This window comes from Strongylocentrotus purpuratus, unplaced genomic scaffold, assembly GCF_000002235.5.
Source record: "Strongylocentrotus purpuratus isolate Spur 01 unplaced genomic scaffold, Spur_5.0 spur5_scaffold_6, whole genome shotgun sequence".
NCBI classification, from domain to species: domain Eukaryota; kingdom Metazoa; phylum Echinodermata; class Echinoidea; order Camarodonta; family Strongylocentrotidae; genus Strongylocentrotus; species Strongylocentrotus purpuratus.
In genome coordinates this window covers 21,284,643-21,301,243 of record NW_022145612.1, presented here as the reverse complement: position 1 = coordinate 21,301,243, position 16,601 = coordinate 21,284,643, and the positions used below count along the sequence as shown (strand labels likewise).

Sequence of the window (16,601 nt, the reverse complement as noted above, 5' to 3'; positions counted from 1 at the left end):
TAATAAAAGCTTACGACTGATAGAAAATGACGTCGAAAGTCCATGAAGATGATGACGGATGAAACGAAGAAAGGGGCTCACGCGATGATTGTGCGGAGGCTTGATGATGGAAACGCGACTTCGTTGACGTGGCTGAAGAGCCGAGAAGAACGCGATGTCGATGCCGACACTGATGATGATGATGAATGTTGCGCTCAGGCGAGAAGAGAAGAGAAGAGAAGAAATGTGGCGCTCGACGACGAGGTAGTGAGTTGCTCGATGTCGGGGCCCAGGTTGAAATGCAGACATCAAAGCCGGTATAGTGGTGATCGTGAAGAGCAGTGAGTCGCTCGATGCTGGATCGATGAGCCGGACTTTGAAGTGAAATCATCAGAGTTGCAGTGAGATGGACTCGTTGATGAAAGTTCAGACGAGCTACAGTGAATCGAGCTCGGGTGTGAAGAGAGCTACCGGAACGAAGCAGCTAGCAGCTCCCAGCGGAGAATCAGGAGCCATGTCGGTTTCTGATTTAAGCGTTCCACTGCAAGACTGCCAGTCCTTTGAAGACGGCAGGATAAGGGGTTTATGTGCCATACAAGAGGTGATAGGCACGGAAGAGAATTCTCCAAATGAAATGAAGGAGAGTTAGAATTGTAGAAGGATTTGCTCCTTGTGTATGCATTGAGCAAATGGTGATGGTAGAGGTGACATTCTCATATTGACGTGTTACTTCATCGAAGAACTATGAGAAGTGTAGTAGTGGAGAAAGTTGGAGAGTATGATGTTGTTTTCATCCTTCTTGGGAGGCAGGATAAAACAAAGAGAGTACTATTTTCTGGGAAGGGAGAGTGAGTCACTGGTGATTACCAGGTACAGGGACATTGAAACCATTATGCTGACACTTGTTGATAAATATATAGGGGCAGTGCCTGGCATATGTGAGAGGGCAATGTCCTCCCAAATTGGGTTACAAAGTAATAAATGAAATTAAGAAATGAAGAGGGATGAAATGAGGAAAATACTACAAATCTCTTTCCAGGCTTTTTTCCACTTTGGGCAGAATCCGGAAAAATTACCGAGATGGTCTCTATATGAAATTGTTTATGATATTGGGATTCTAACGCTACAGAAAAGTCTATTCCTTTTGTCCGACTGTGAGTGCCTTCCTTTTTTTAGCCCTGCTAATGCGATGATGCTCGGGCAGCCCGGCCCCCCACTCAAGTGTTATTTAGGGTACGCAAATGCGTGCTCCCACCCCCCCCCCCCCTTTCAGCATAAGTCTGGTGTGTAAAATCAATTTTTTTTTTTCTTTTGTTATACAAGCCTTTTCAGCAGGCCCCCTTTTCAGCATAAGTCCGGTGTGTAAAGTCAATACGGGGAGATCTTTTTCTTTGTTACGAGCCGGAGATTTTGGGAACACGCATGCAGTTCCTCCGTTCCCGGAGTGGGGGAGGGGGGGGGGGGGGGCGGGTCGGGCAGCAACCGAACCCTAGCGTTCCAACATAATGGGCGTGGCACGTACTTATACTCTATGGGCTCGCGTTCATCTGCCTTTCGGCCCGTGACGTTTTTGATGGTTTATTTTATCTGACTGCTAAGATAGCATGTGTATTCTTGTTAGTATAGGCAGCCAGGGGACTGAGAGGCCCGCCCCCCCCCACTCAATGTTATTTAGGGTACGCATATGCGTGTTCCCTCCTTTTGAAAACACCCCCTAAGTCCGGTGTGTAAAGTCAATTTTGTACGAGCCGGACTTTGGTGCGTGAAAAGTACCCCTTTACCGGACATTTTGGTAACACGCATGCGGTCATTCCGACCCCGGAGTGGGGGGGGGGGGGTGCTGAGAGGTGTAATTAAAGTCCTATTCGGACCGAGGACCTTGGTACCGAGGATTAATGCCTCACCAAAGCCAAAGGGCACTATAGTGGCGTAATTACTTGGTTTCAAACCCGGGTCCTCCCGGTTACGAGACCACTATCTCTTCTCTACCACTGAGCCATCGCGTCTCCAGCCACTGCGCATATTTTGCACGTATAGGGAGGGGGTAAGGATGCCCATTCACTTATGTGGCATTTTAATAATGGTATCGCCAAGAGAACAAAATATAATAAACATCGGGTAAGGCAAGCAGCCTATCATCGGCATGCTGATCTAGATTTAATCTATTATGATGTATAAGCTATAATACAGCAGCCTGGAAAACACGTTCTAACTTGTGTTGATTGTACTATGAAATTAAAATGTTGAAATGTTTGATTTCATTATTTTGTTTAATTTCAGGATTTTCCATCTGTTGAGAGGGCAGTGAAAGTGTATAGGGAGTGTGTTAGTGCACCCTCTCTCTCTTCTTCTTCCCTACAAAAGACTGGAGACAGTGCGTTTAGTGTACACTCAACATGGAGCCAGAGAGATCTAGAAAGAGAATGCAACATCAAGTATAGACAGACCCATATTGTGACTCTTGACAGCAATGGACAAATAGGAGATGTCATAGATCCAGGAACCAACACTGAACTAAATTCAGAGTAAAGTGAACTTTTGATATTTGTTAATGATTATAGTTCTCTGTGTTAAAACAAATTTTCCTCCTTGGGGGTTTTAGGCTTCAGATTTCTTTTTTTTTCTTTTTGAGGGGGAGGGCCCGGGGGGGGGGGGGGTAGCTAGGATACAGTGTTATTACTGCTCTTATGGATTGTGCAGTAGTAGAAATGAATGTAATATTCATATTTCATTCATTCGTGCACATGCAAGCACTATGTTGATATTTGATGGTAAAGGTAGGACGGAATGGATATTGCCAGGGTAATCTCACTTTTGGCAGTACATGTACTTGAATAAATTTATTTTTGCAACAGGTATATGTATGTTTCACTCGATTCTAAATAGTACCAACCAAAAAGTATGAAGTGTGTGTACCTTTACCCTATTTAGAGAGCAGTTTTGGTATTTAAACTTAGAGTTTACAACTAAATTATTTATACCCCTTGTTAATTTGATGTTTCTGTGGTTTTTGTAATTCATGAATGATGAATTGGTTAATTTATGGCCTTTGTTGAATATTTTTAGATCTAAGATTTGATATGTCAAATCGAATAACTAATAAGAAAGTTATGAATTTTTTAAAAAGTATGTAAAACTATGGAACAATGAAAATCACTACACAAATTGCCAATTTGGTTATCAGTTTGTAAAACGTCATGTCCTCACTATTTATCAATTGCTTTATATAGTGTAATCCCATTAATTTCCCTTTTTATCCCCCCAAATTTGATTCCCCCATACCTTTGCCCAGGTTATATGATTTGTATTATATTGCGTGCATGACATTTCACAAAATCTTTTATGAACTTTGAAGAATTGATAGTATTTTCTGAATATTGTATCTTCATAATTATTGATTTTTATATAAATTGTTTATCAAAATTCAAATTTTTCATGATTTAACTGGAAAAAAATTACTCTATATTAGTGCATCCACACAAAAAACATATTAATATCAATCTAACTTGGATGCTGGTGTGAAGAAATAAGATTCTTAGGGGGAAAATAGGAAATTTATATTATCAATATATAGAAAATAATTAGTGGATAGTGAGGACATGACGTCACAGACTGATCAGTGAGCTCCCAATTTGTCGTGTGCTTTTCATTGTTCCAAAAGTTTACATACTTTTTTCAAAATTCATAACTTTCTTATTAGTTATCCGATTTTCTCAAACTTTTTTTGATTGGTTTTTCTGATTTGTCTGCTTTTATTGAAAGTAAGTTATTTTTAGAGTGGACTTGGTTTTCAAAAAATTACAAAACTTTGCAATGGTATGAATAATTAAGTTGTTAACTGTATACTATACAGAAGAAAGCTGATAGTCTGAATACATGTTATATAGAGTACCGAAGCTGTGACATCATAACAATCAATTTTTAGAATTTCTCAATCTGTTCGTCATTTTCCAAAAGAGCATAAAAAATAATGTCCAAATGTCGAAAACCAACTGAATATGTGTGTATTAGCTGAGATATGACCATCTGAATAAATGTTATGAACCAGAGCACTATAACACTGCGTTCCCATAGGACATCAATTTATTTAGATGGTCATATCTCAACCAATACTTAATATATTCAATTTGTTTTCGACATTCGGACATTACTTTTTATGTTCTCTCTGAAAATCAAAACAAGATTAACACTAACATTAAGACTAACACTTCACCACTCAATAGGGACAGGGTTCCTATTCCCACTGGGATATCTCAATCATACAGAGAAAAAAAAATCATAAATAATGAGAGAAAATACACTTTCTCTCTCTCTCTTCTCTCTTCTCTCCTACAGACAGCTGGTGCGATGGTCACCTTCCGGAAAGCTCAAAGCTGTGCTGAGGAAAATTAAGGATAAGAAAGGTGATGAGAAACAATATTTGGAGGTGAGTACTTATAATATTCTTTTCTTTCATCGCATTAATACTCCAGAAGATGATATACTGAAAGAATGCTAACAGAAAGAGCTGATAAAATGGCATATTGATATAGTTAAAAATCACTGAAAATATGATCATAACCACTAAAACTATCATTAGAATCAGACTTCAGAAAATACAAAAACTTTGCAGGTATAGAATCAGGTGCAGAGTGCTGTATATTCTTCTGCCAATTAGTGAAATGCATTCAGGAAATTCTTTGTTCTTTAGACATGGTAAATGACATCATTCAGACATTGAATACAATTGCATGGCAGATTCAAACTGCTTAACTGACCTGTTTTTAGCCATGTTTCCAGTATCTTCAAGTATCGGATATTTTTCCCCTCTAGAAAGTGTTCTGGTCTATAGGTTAAATCAATGAAAAATGTAAGTACGCCATGCATGCAAGAACATACAAGCAATGGAGCACAATGTTCACTAAAAAAAGAGCTATACAGTGCGTCCCAGAAAAACGAAACCAAGAATTATTGATGTCTTATCATAACTTAATCACAATTATAATTAATAAATGACACATATTTGTAAAGCTGAGTTGCATCAAATGAAAGAAGAGGATCTAAGCTTTTTGTAGGACGCACTGTATATAATAAGATGTGTATTTCTTTGCTTTTTCTGTAAATTTATTTTTGAAGAAGTAATAAGTGAACTCCCTTCTTATTTTTACAGGTCTGGAACAATATTCGAAAGATTCATAATATCAATCTGACTGCCCTTGGCAAACATGGCAAAGTGTATGAAGATTGTGGGTAATACATTTAATTATATTTCAATAATAATTCTGTCAATTAGTTCATTCTGTCAAAATTATTTAAAATATATTCATACCAAAGTACACTGTTGGTCATAATGGTGGAATAATTATTTTTACCCCAATTTATGGAATGACTTTGACAATGATTTATTCCTAATAGATGTAGATAATAGTATACGTTCTCAGATTTTATTAAAGAATAATTTGTGAGTGTTTGTTTTGCGTGACTGCTAAAGCATGTGTATGCTACTATGCTAATCAAATAGGGGACGTACATCCTTAACGTGAAGGGACAAGGTGAACAATAATTTGTGAGCGTTATCATTGTATTATGCAAGTGTGGAAGAACATCAGATAAAACTGTTCCCTGAAAAGCATGGCTCTTCAAATGCCTTAATATTCTAAATATGGCATGAAACATCATAAAAATCGGGACGGATTTTTATGCCACATGTTTGTGTAGTCCCATATACATCTTTCTGTGTACAGTGCTTGTAACTTTACCAAGACTGGGCCAAATTTATTATCATTTTGATGATTCAAAAACCTTGCAGTACACACCAATACTTATATGCAAGATGATCAACCTTTTCTGATTGATTCCACAACATTTCTTTCACAATGCAATCGCATGACCAGAACTCAACTTCATCTTTAGGTTATAACTGACAGTAATGAGGATTAATGCCTCATAAAAGAGCACGAATATAGCACATCGACACGGTTTTGATCCTGGGGGCTCACAGTAATGAGGCCATTGCTTAGCCACCGAATCATGACTGTACGCAGCTGGGGCTAGGGTACGTCGCCGCCCCACAAGGCGATGGTTTAAAACTTGACAGTGTTATGCATCGCATTAACAATAAATTGTGTTTAAAAGGTTACAAATTTCCTTCCTGTGTTTCATCATCAGGCGAATTTGGATGCTTGGAGTGGTCTAGTTGTGAATCTCAGCTTCTGTATGTGGCAGAAAAGAAGCAACCCAAAGCTGTCTCTTATTTTGACAAATCTAAAGAAGGTGGCTCTGAAGAAAATCCTGAAACAGATGCTAAAAAGAAAGATCCAGAAGTTAAGGTATAAATATGTATGATCTATGTTTCCTTTACGTTGGATTTCCTATATATTTTTTTTGCAGACAGGTACTAGGTCACGTTTGGTTCACAATATACTGAAAGCAAGAAATTATATGCAAATAAGTGAGAAGAAAAAGAATGAATAGAAATATGGTTATTTTAACATATCAGAAAAAATCTTCGGACCAGATTTTTTCTGACCTGTTTTCAATTACAGATCGATCAATCGATCTTATTTACCGTACTAGGTGTAAGCCACAAATATTTTTAAACAAAAATACACTTTGATACTAATTTTTACTTTTCTGTTCTAGAAGGTTGGCAGATTTGCAGTATATCTTCTACTGCCTGCCGGGCAGGGACTCTACCACCAGACCATCACTGGTCCATGGCACAGCCACGATGAACTAGAAAAAATACCTAAGCTCTCCTGATTCGTTCTGACTCATTTATATTTATTTGTCCGCCATAGGACAATACTTTTTATAAATGTAATGCTTCCTGGGAGAAATTTCAATTATTTAAACATATTTGTGGCTTACACCCAGTAAATAAGATCGATTGATCGATCTGTATTGAAAATTGGTATTAATAATTAAAATTTCTCCCAAGAAGCATTAGAATTATAAAAGTTATGGCGGACTAATGCATATAAATGAGTCAGAACGAATCAGGAGAGCTTAGGTATTTGTTCTAGTTCATCGTGACTGTGCCAGTTGTACTATATATCTAAATTAAAAATACATTCCAAATTGTAGCACTTCAGTGACTTCACCGTTATTTTGTTAAGTATTCGTGTAAGAGAAGCTATGCAGTGGAGCATGCACAAGTCATTCATTTCCTGTGTCCTAAATTTGCATTGATATTACTTTGTGTAGGTGTTATGAACTATGTTTGTTATATACCTTCTATCCTAAAATCTGGTTGTGGTATCAGAAATCGTAACTGATATATTTGTCAGATTCAACCAAATTCAAATATGAAAATAGTGATACCGGTAATAATTTTGTGTGATGTCCAGAGGGGTCTTTCCATAGGGATGACTGCATTGTATAAACAATAAAAAAGGGAGTAAGAATTCTGTGAACAAATTCGTTCAATTATAATTATGCACAAGATCATCAAGGTCATGAGTCATGTGCAGCAATTCAGATTTGCTTTAGATCTATACAGATTCAGAAAGAATCCCCCCTTCTGTAGGATGGTAGGCCTAACAAAAATATAAATGTATTTTTGTCCTTATATGATTCAGGGAGACCAGTTTGTCTATCGTCAAGATTGGGGTGAGCTATTGGTTGGGAAGCATTCTCCAGTGCCATGCATCTTAAACCTTCAGACTGGTCAGGTGACTATACCAGAGGGTCTGCCCAAGGATGTCTCTGTCGGTCAAGCAATCTGGATTCCCGATGATAGCGGGATAGTGTTCACTGGATGGGAGAATGAGCCGTATAGGCTAGGATTAATCTACTGTAGGAATAGAATGTAGGAATCATGTGCATTTCATGCGTAGAGTAATTTGCTGATTTTTGTTTATGTCTAGAAGGTTTTTTTCAGAAATATATGATACATCAACAGAAAAGACATTTAAAAAAAATTCCACTTGTATAATGTTTCTGCCCCTGTTAAATGTACATATATCACTAATTTCAAGTAATGCATGGTAATCATTTTTGTATTTTGGAACCTTGCAAATTATTTGATTGACTTTTATTTATTTTCATTATCACAGGTAATTATTCTTATTTTGTAAATCAAAAGTAAATTTGGTTCGGAAGTGTGATAAGTAATCACTTGCGATGAATCTAAGTATTTCATGAATTCTCTTCTGCAGGAGTGCCATCTATCATCTGGATCTGTCAAGTCTAACCTGCAGTAAGTATGTGAACATATTGCAGTTTGAATTGAATATAGAAGAATGCATCTGTATGGTAATAGAAGAAAATGTTTACATCTTTACTAGCAAGTGAGGTAGAGGCTGATAAATAATTGTATATGATTGTACACTTTCTGTAATATACTCACCTAGATATATAAGAATTGAATTGAATTGAAAGGAATTAACCCCCTAGGCAGGTTTTTTTAACAAATCATTGAATACAGTAAGGTTGCCACATGGTGTTACCAAAAGCTTCAGTTTGTGAATACTCACTATGAAAACCTACAGAAAACATCTAATGAATATTCTTCTATCATAACTGCCAACCATTCCAATTTTGGTGGAAGGATTTCTATTTTTTACCTTCAAACCAGTGTTATAAACCCCACATTATTCACAATTTGTAAAAACATATGTAGAAAAGCATGTAAAACACACTTTTGTAGGGGGATAGGGAGCACATTTTTTTTTTTGGCCCTCGAAAATTTGCCCCCCCCCCCCTTGAGCGCCGGGGGGGGGGGGGGGCCAACTCCCCAAAAAGGTAAAAATTAACGTGTTTTTACACGATTTTTTTCCCAGGGGGGGGGCCGGGCCCCCCGGCCCCCCCCCCCCCTTGGATCCGCCACTGGGCAGATTTGTAGTATATCTTTATGATTATTCTTCTATTTCTTTATGATTATTCTCCAGACACCATCAGCGTCACAGGTCAATCTGTGAGGTCACCTGTGTTTAGTCCAGATGCTTCTAAACTTATCTATATCCAGAATTCTTGCCATGGCGCTCACATGCAATGTGCTCAACTTGTGGTAAGACAGTAGACCCATAAGCATGGTTTCAACTTCTTGTACAAAACTTGATATGGTATTTGTGTGAGCCATTCAAAAACAGCCGAGGAAAGTGGTAAACATCATCTCACTCTGACCTCGGGTTATTCTTCTAGTAGGCTTAGATATATATTTGATGAAAAAGTTTGATCCCATGAAGTGGTGTTGACCAATCCATAAGAAAGACATTTCTTTGAGAGATGTAATAACTCCTGTGTTATATAGAAAATGCTATTAATGTATGAGTCCATACAGGTAGATGTTGATACTATAGGCTCTATAGTTTGATGATGCTGCTGCTAAATATTTGTATACTATGGACAAAATATATTTGTACATTTGAGGTGGAGTTAGCATAACTGATATTCTTTGTTCAGAGTTGTGTTTTCTTGTATCATACATTTTTAACATAATTGTTTTTAATGAAATGGTGCTTTGTTAATGCAGCTTGGTTTTCCTTCTTTCACAGTATCATTGGGAGAGCAAGGAGACACAGGTTGCAGTCGATATAGTTCAAAGACCTACAGGTATATTTCTGGGATTATAAACCCTTGACCTACCACACTCAAATTCCTCTTTAATTGTGATGTTAGTACTATTTGGAGAGGCTGTATTAGAATTTTTATTCACTGCTTCAAAAAAAAGATTTTGTTGGGGAAGTTCATGTATTGGTTATCCAAATTTTCATACTGTAATCTTTGTTGTTGTTCATTTTGAAGTGCTGCAATATACATGGTGTATGGGTGCATTTCAAACTTGCTCACAATCTGATAAACATATAGTGTACTAATCACCAAAATATATTTTGTTCTGTATGTTAGGGGCTCCATGTGGCTATACTATATTTAAAATATGAGCATACTGCGCATTTAAATAAACTCTTGACTAACGTAAAAATGACTTGAGAGTATACCCGACGCACCTCCATGTGCTTGCATGAAATACCGCCCGCACGCAACCCAAGCCAATCTTGGGTATCAATGCATTCAGTTTTGTGTTAATCTTTATTTTCCTCATACTTCTAATTGGCTGCTGGTCTATTAAATGCTGGGTAACTACATTTCATGCTAAGTTCTTTTTTTTTTATGTAGATGGATTGTGCAATAGGATCTTTATAATTTTTTATTCCTTGGGGCTTTATCTTACAGAAGAGAGGCCCTTCCCTGGTCTATACGTTGGCCGTTTTGAGCAACAGTGTTGGCTGGACAATGAGACTATCCTTGTCAGCACTAATTGGAGAAGTAGTAAGGTACGATACAACAGCCACAGGTGCTTACCATATCATTTTCCTTCATTAATTGTTTAGTTCAATCATGTGAGTTTAAGTCTCACCTCCCTGGTTCAATGTAAACTTGGGCTGTTATTTATAGGCTTTTCATCATGAACAAAAATTCTTGCCTTTCAAAAACTCTTTTTAAAGGCCCGGTCACACAGAGGGGACGCATGGGGGACGCTGCGTACAGTCATGGTTCAGTGACAAAGCAATGACCTCGTAACTGTGAGGCCCCAGGATCAGAACTGTGTCGATGTGCTATATTAGTGCCCTTTTGTGGGGCATTAATCCTTATTACTGTCATTTATGACTTAAGGGCGTAGGTCCCCTAGTTGATAAGCATAGTGGCATACACATGCTTTAGCAAAACACACATTGGCAAAAAATTTATTCAATAAAATATTATCTAGATCTATTATTTTTAAATTATTTTTAAAATAATTCCATAAATTGGGGTAAAACAAAAATATTCCAACTTTTTGAGCGACAGTGTATAGTGTATATATATATATTTGAAATTAGATATAAAGGTCATTCTCATTTTTCCTCAGACAATTATTGCAATCAATATCTGCACAGGAGAAGTGACAAGACTTACCAATGACCCAGATTTTGGTAGTTGGATGTTTTGTGCCATCAAACAGAGACTTATTCTTGCATGCAGATCTTCGCCAAGCCATTCAGCCCAACTGGTAAGCTTGAAGTTGCTATCTAAGCAGGCGCGTACACAGTGGGGGGGGGGGGGGGGGGGGGGGGGGGGGGGGTTAAACCCCCCCTCCTTTGGTATTTTTTGTGTGTAACCCCCCCCCCCCCATAACCCCCCTAAAACCCCTCCCCCCCCCCCCCCTCGATAACTTCAGTAATGTTTGACGGATTTTAATGAAATTTGATATGAATTAAGGTACATGATATCAAAATACAGGCTAAGTTCGATTTTGGAGTACGTAGGTCAAAGGTCAAAGGTCATAGCTCATTAAAATGCGAAAAATGGCACATCTGGTTTCCGATCAATAACTTCAGTAATGTTTGACGGATTTTAATTAAATATGATATAAAGGTTCATGGTATCAAAACACAACCTAAGTTCGATTTCTGGAGTATGTAGGTCAAAGGTCATAGCTCATTAAATATGCGAATCTGGTTTCCATTCGATAACTTGAGTAATGTTTGACAAATTTTATTGAAATTTGATATAAAGGTTCATGATATCAAAACACAGCCTAAGTTCGATTTCAGAGTATGTAGGTCAAAGGTGATAGCTCATTGAATATGCGAATCTAGTTTCCCTTCGATAACTTGAGTAATGTTTGACAAATTTTAATGAACTTTATGAAGGTACATGGTATCAAAATACATGTACAGCCTAAGTTCGATTTCTGAGTATGTAGGTCAAAGGTGAAAGGTCATAGCTCATTAAATATGCAAAAACACCTAATTATATATGTGAAAATGTGGTAAACTTCCTTGCCTAGTAATATAATAGTATAGTCCAATGGAGGTAACTTGTTCTGACGTATATAGGCCATTTTTACCCTGCGAGGGGATGCTACGCTTTGCGTTGACTTGTTGTAGTTTATGTTTGTGCTAAAATTTTTCCTAAACTGGATCAATTTTGAGCTTGCAAAATGTGTAAATCAAGGTGTACTCATTAATTCTATTTTTATGCCCAATCAACGTCAAGATGTACAAGAAACATCATGCTTGAACTTCCAACTTGGTGGATACCCCTACATCATAAGAAGGAAGTTAAACCAAAATTTCATAAATGCTATTCATGAATCTTTCTGATAAAACCTTGGAAACCAATCATATTAATAGTTTTATTTCTGATTTACATGTAAAAGGTTGTAGGTGTCATTCCTCAGGAAGGAGATATATCATGTATCAACTGGAAACCGTTACATGAATTTAGTGTGATCCTGTCAGATGTAACCTGGTCTGTTATTACACTCAAACCAAGAACTGAGCGAGGTGAGAATGCTATTAGTTCTGCTGCTACTCCAATTACATTATCCATCATAATCACGGTCACTACCACCACCACTACCAGTACAGTGTATGATATAAATCAGTCAAAGAACCACAATTTGGCATTAAATTGTATGCACATACCGGACTATTTATAGTTATCATAACATCATCATTGTGTGATTAGCAACAGACCATTTATTATTACAAGGTTTAGAGACCAACACACATTTTTGGTAAATCACAGTATTATTCTAGAATATACCTTATGGGCTTATGTATCTATATGTTATCTTCTTTATTTTCACTGCTTCATAGAGAGGAAAAAAAGAATGTTTATGTTTTTATGTTGCTCTATTTGTTTGTTCTTTGTTTTTCATTACAGGTAGTGATATTGATTTTGAAACTATTATCGTGAAGCCAAAGGGAAACTCGGGCGGTCAAGAGAAGAAGCCTCCTCTCATTGTGTGGGCTCATGGTAAGACATAGGTTAGAACATGTAATTACTAAATATGGCTCAAGTTAAGTGATGCAGTTTTAGCACGGTCTAGATAAACATGTCATAGACTGAAATAGCTCTTCTTTCCAGGCCTATTTTATTTTCCACATATGTGATTATGCTGCTGTTTTAAAAAGGATGATTTTATGTTTAAAGATAAAAAAATATATATATCAAATGATATTACAAATTCTTATGGGTAATCATATTTGGTGGAGAAACGGTATATGACTCATTCAGTAGGATATAAAATGTTAGAAGGCCAGTCTATCACTAGTCGAAACTATTTTGTATAAGGTAAAAAGTGAGAATATATCTTCTATGCTATGCTTCACAGATACAGTTGACCTGATATTCATTTATGAAGTGATATCAATCAACAAGAAGTCTGTTTCTAATAGAAGTTCGTTTGTTTTGCAGTGCAGGACACATTTATTATGTCCCATAGTTTAGTTCTTTTATTTGCTGAATTTGCAAATCTAAAAGGTGTTTCAACATCACACGTGAATAGAAATTTAAAAAAATATTAGAAGAAAAAAAAAAGTCTCTCAAAAAGCCTGTATTATTTTGTATTATTATTATATATTTTTTTTAAAGTGTCTTATTTTGACATGCTTACCTGGTCAAATCAGTCTATTTAGTTCAATTTCTGTTTCTTCACAGGGGGCCCTCATTGCGTAATCAGTACAGGCTACCTCCTTCTCCCTGGATTATTCTGTCAGCTTGGATTTGTTATCGCCTGTGGTAAAAATATATTTATTCTATCATCTGATCTTGGAGGGTAGTATACTACTATCTCATTAGTATTACAATTGCTTTTGTATTAAAGTGTGTACAAGATAAGATGATTCACGCAAGAAGAAATAACTCATGCAAATTCCACAATTTTATTTCCTTTTCTTCTTCAAAAGATTGGCAAAGAGTTCAGCTGAAACCTTTTCCCGAAGATTTCATGGAAAGATATAATGGGGAAGAAAGAAAGGGGTAAGGTTGGCCGTTTTCACGGCGACAGCGATTCACGGAAATTGCGTCGCGTGATTTGGAAGGGAACGTGGGCCCAAAAGCTCACGCATGCGCAGGGGATAAATATGACGTCAAGCGTAGTAGCCGACGTCGGGTGCCTAAAACTCGAAAGCTCGCTAACGACGCGACCGTAGCATTCAAGTGCGTGCAACATTATGTTAAACCGAAGCGTGAGGAGAACTTCAGTCTTTTTCGCGGACGCTACTATAGCGCGCTGACCCAGTTAAACAGTATTTGCCATGATACACTCCCTTTAAGAGAGAAAATGCTGACGATGATGATGAACTTGTCTGTCAGATTGCATATTTGAGTATTTCTATGCATACTCAAATGACTCAAATAACATAACATTATATGATCACTTGTGTGCGACTGAGCATTTCATCAATTTTTGACATATTTGCGTGTTTGGCAGTTGGTTCTATATAGGTTACTGTCATTTTGTCCTCCAGACGTGTAAGTTATTACAATTGTTTTGTTCTTTATTCTGCAGTCAATTACCGAGGTTCGTTGGGGTTTGGGCAAGCCTCCATCGATTCCCTCCCTGGCTTTATTGGAATCAATGATGTGAAAGACATTCAGGTGAGAAAAATCTGTTGTTGGTTAAGAGAGTGCAGGATAGAATATACACCTTATCAACAAGCACATTTTCTCACGAAAGGTAATGGTAATTGTAACGATAATGGTAATTGTAACGATAATGGTAATTGTAAATGTAAATGTAATTGTAATCGTAAACTAATTTTAATGGTATTGGTAATGGTAATTGTAATCGTCTTTTTACATGTAGCTGCATACAAATTTGTAATGTAAATTTTTGGGGTGATTATAATATAAAAAGAAAGCAGATGAAACTATAGAACTTGCAGATCCTGACCAAGAAGCAGTGTTTGGTGGCTATTTTACAAGATTGTGCAATTTTTTAACCACCCTATAATTTGTTTCTGATCAACAGACAGCAGCTGAACAGCTGAAGCAGTGATAGAACAAGGTCTTGCAGATCAATCGATCTATCAATCTCTCGATCAATCGATCGAGATCAGAGGCCTATTATAATATTATTGATTGTACAAGTTTTTAAACCACCCTATAATTTGTGTCTGATCAACAGGCAGCAGCTGAAGCAGTGATAGAACAAGGTCTCGCAGATCCAGACAGAGTAGCTGTGTACGGTGGCTCACATGGTGGTTCCTTGGCTATGCATATGACTGCACAGTATCCAGTAAGTTTTGAGAATTGGATTGAATTTGGTCTACATAAGTTTAAGGTCTATTTTCGTTGCACAATTACAAAATCCTACATTCACCACAATAAAGAAATGAAATGAAATGAAATGAAATGAAATCTTGCTTTATTTAAGAGTAAATTGTGCTCAACTTTAATAGATAGCAGATGTGAGTGGCTGTAGTTCATGCACACACAATGATATTGCAGAAAAAAATGTTGTTATCTTTATATCAAACCGTAAAATTGTACTGGATGTACATAATATGTGTGCCGTATCTGCTCCTGAAGACTAGCTGTTGTTAAAACAAGTATATCGAGCAATGTTATGTTTATCACCTTAGAGTAGCTACAGATATATGTACGTGCTTGTAAAGATGTTCATCCTTCCTCTCACTTGTATATTTATTACTCATACAGCAGTGGCCACCATGAGTGCTGCAGGCTACAGCACTCATGGTCTTTGGTTTAATATGTCCCACAGAATTCAACTTAATATTCAGTGTATCAATTGATCTAGTTCTTTTTCTGTAAATTTCGTATTTTTGTAGGATTTTTACAAGGCGTGTATTACAAGGAATCCAGTCACTAATCTTGCAGGTAAATAATTAACATTAAATAGCTATTATTTCAAGGAAATCTATTTTTACCCATGATAATTCAGGTGATTTCATGTAATTTAGTTAAACAAATGTTAGTGCTGTAGGGTTAATCTGTGTATGCCTTTAATGACATTAGGACAATGTTTCTTGCTTAATGACTGTACAGAATCGATGGCAAATTGTATGGTCATGATATAGTCAATCAAGAACGAAACATCTATCAATCAAGTTACATTTAATTTTTTGATGTTGTACAGGACACATTTCATATAAAGTTCACCCTATTCAGGAACTCTCATGCAGTGTTTCAATAGGGGAATGCTTTACTATTTACTCTACCAGTACTTACATGTAGTGTGTATGAGATGTGAGTAAAATGATAAGAGAACTTCTGAGACCACAATTGCTTTCATTTTAGGAAAGGATGTTTTAAGAAAGCATGGATTAAAAAGAATAACACACAAAAGAAAATGATAATAAAATTATAAATAGATGCTAATGAAAGAGAAACAAATGTGTTGAATAATGTTTTATCCCCTTTTTGTTTTGTTTTCCAGCCATGCTTGGGGGTACAGACATTCCATCTTGGTACGCTGATTTTCTTTCTTATCTCTTGTTACGTACTCTTATTTCCAGATAAACTTTTCTGTGGAGATATACTAGACTTGTGAGTGAAAAGTCATAAAGAAGCTGTTCCTTGCCTGTGGATGATAGAAAAGAAAGCTATAAGGCAGACAGGACAACTTCAAAATATTTTGTGAAGATATGAAATTAAGAAAGAGGAAAAGTGTTTTGGACCTGAATTCTGATCACACAATTAGATTTATTGATCTCGTTAGACTATGCCAACAAACAACAAGTTTATGGGATGACGGACCTTCTATGGGAAATCTATTTATTTAGATGGTCATATCTCAGCCAATACTGAACTTATTCAATTGGTTTTCAACATTTGGACATTATTTTGTATGCTCTTTCGGAAAATGAAGATAAAATTGAGAAATTCTAAAAATAGATTTTTGATGA

At 36.7% G+C, this 16,601-nt stretch overlaps 1 protein-coding gene across 2 annotated transcripts in view; it reads left to right on the top strand.

Annotated features, from left to right (window-relative positions):
* The window catches only part of LOC577307 (acylamino-acid-releasing enzyme), a 36,786-nt gene that overhangs the window by 17,036 nt on the left and 3,149 nt on the right, over window positions 1-16,601 (top strand). The window contains exons 3-19 of one of the 2 annotated variants that reach the window (XM_030972519.1): window positions 2,260-2,504; window positions 4,315-4,405; window positions 5,129-5,204; window positions 6,127-6,287; window positions 7,539-7,768; window positions 8,118-8,158; window positions 8,850-8,968; window positions 9,456-9,513; window positions 10,135-10,235; window positions 10,811-10,951; window positions 12,104-12,230; window positions 12,613-12,705; window positions 13,390-13,470; window positions 14,243-14,331; window positions 14,861-14,971; window positions 15,525-15,573; window positions 16,133-16,163. In XM_030972519.1, the coding sequence (XP_030828379.1) occupies window positions 2,260-2,504; window positions 4,315-4,405; window positions 5,129-5,204; window positions 6,127-6,287; window positions 7,539-7,768; window positions 8,118-8,158; window positions 8,850-8,968; window positions 9,456-9,513; window positions 10,135-10,235; window positions 10,811-10,951; window positions 12,104-12,230; window positions 12,613-12,705; window positions 13,390-13,470; window positions 14,243-14,331; window positions 14,861-14,971; window positions 15,525-15,573; window positions 16,133-16,163 (1,844 nt within the window). The remainder of the gene's footprint in view (window positions 1-2,259; window positions 2,505-4,314; window positions 4,406-5,128; window positions 5,205-6,126; window positions 6,288-7,538; window positions 7,769-8,117; window positions 8,159-8,849; window positions 8,969-9,455; window positions 9,514-10,134; window positions 10,236-10,810; window positions 10,952-12,103; window positions 12,231-12,612; window positions 12,706-13,389; window positions 13,471-14,242; window positions 14,332-14,860; window positions 14,972-15,524; window positions 15,574-16,132; window positions 16,164-16,601) is intronic. The other variant, XM_030972520.1, reaches the window with a different exon arrangement.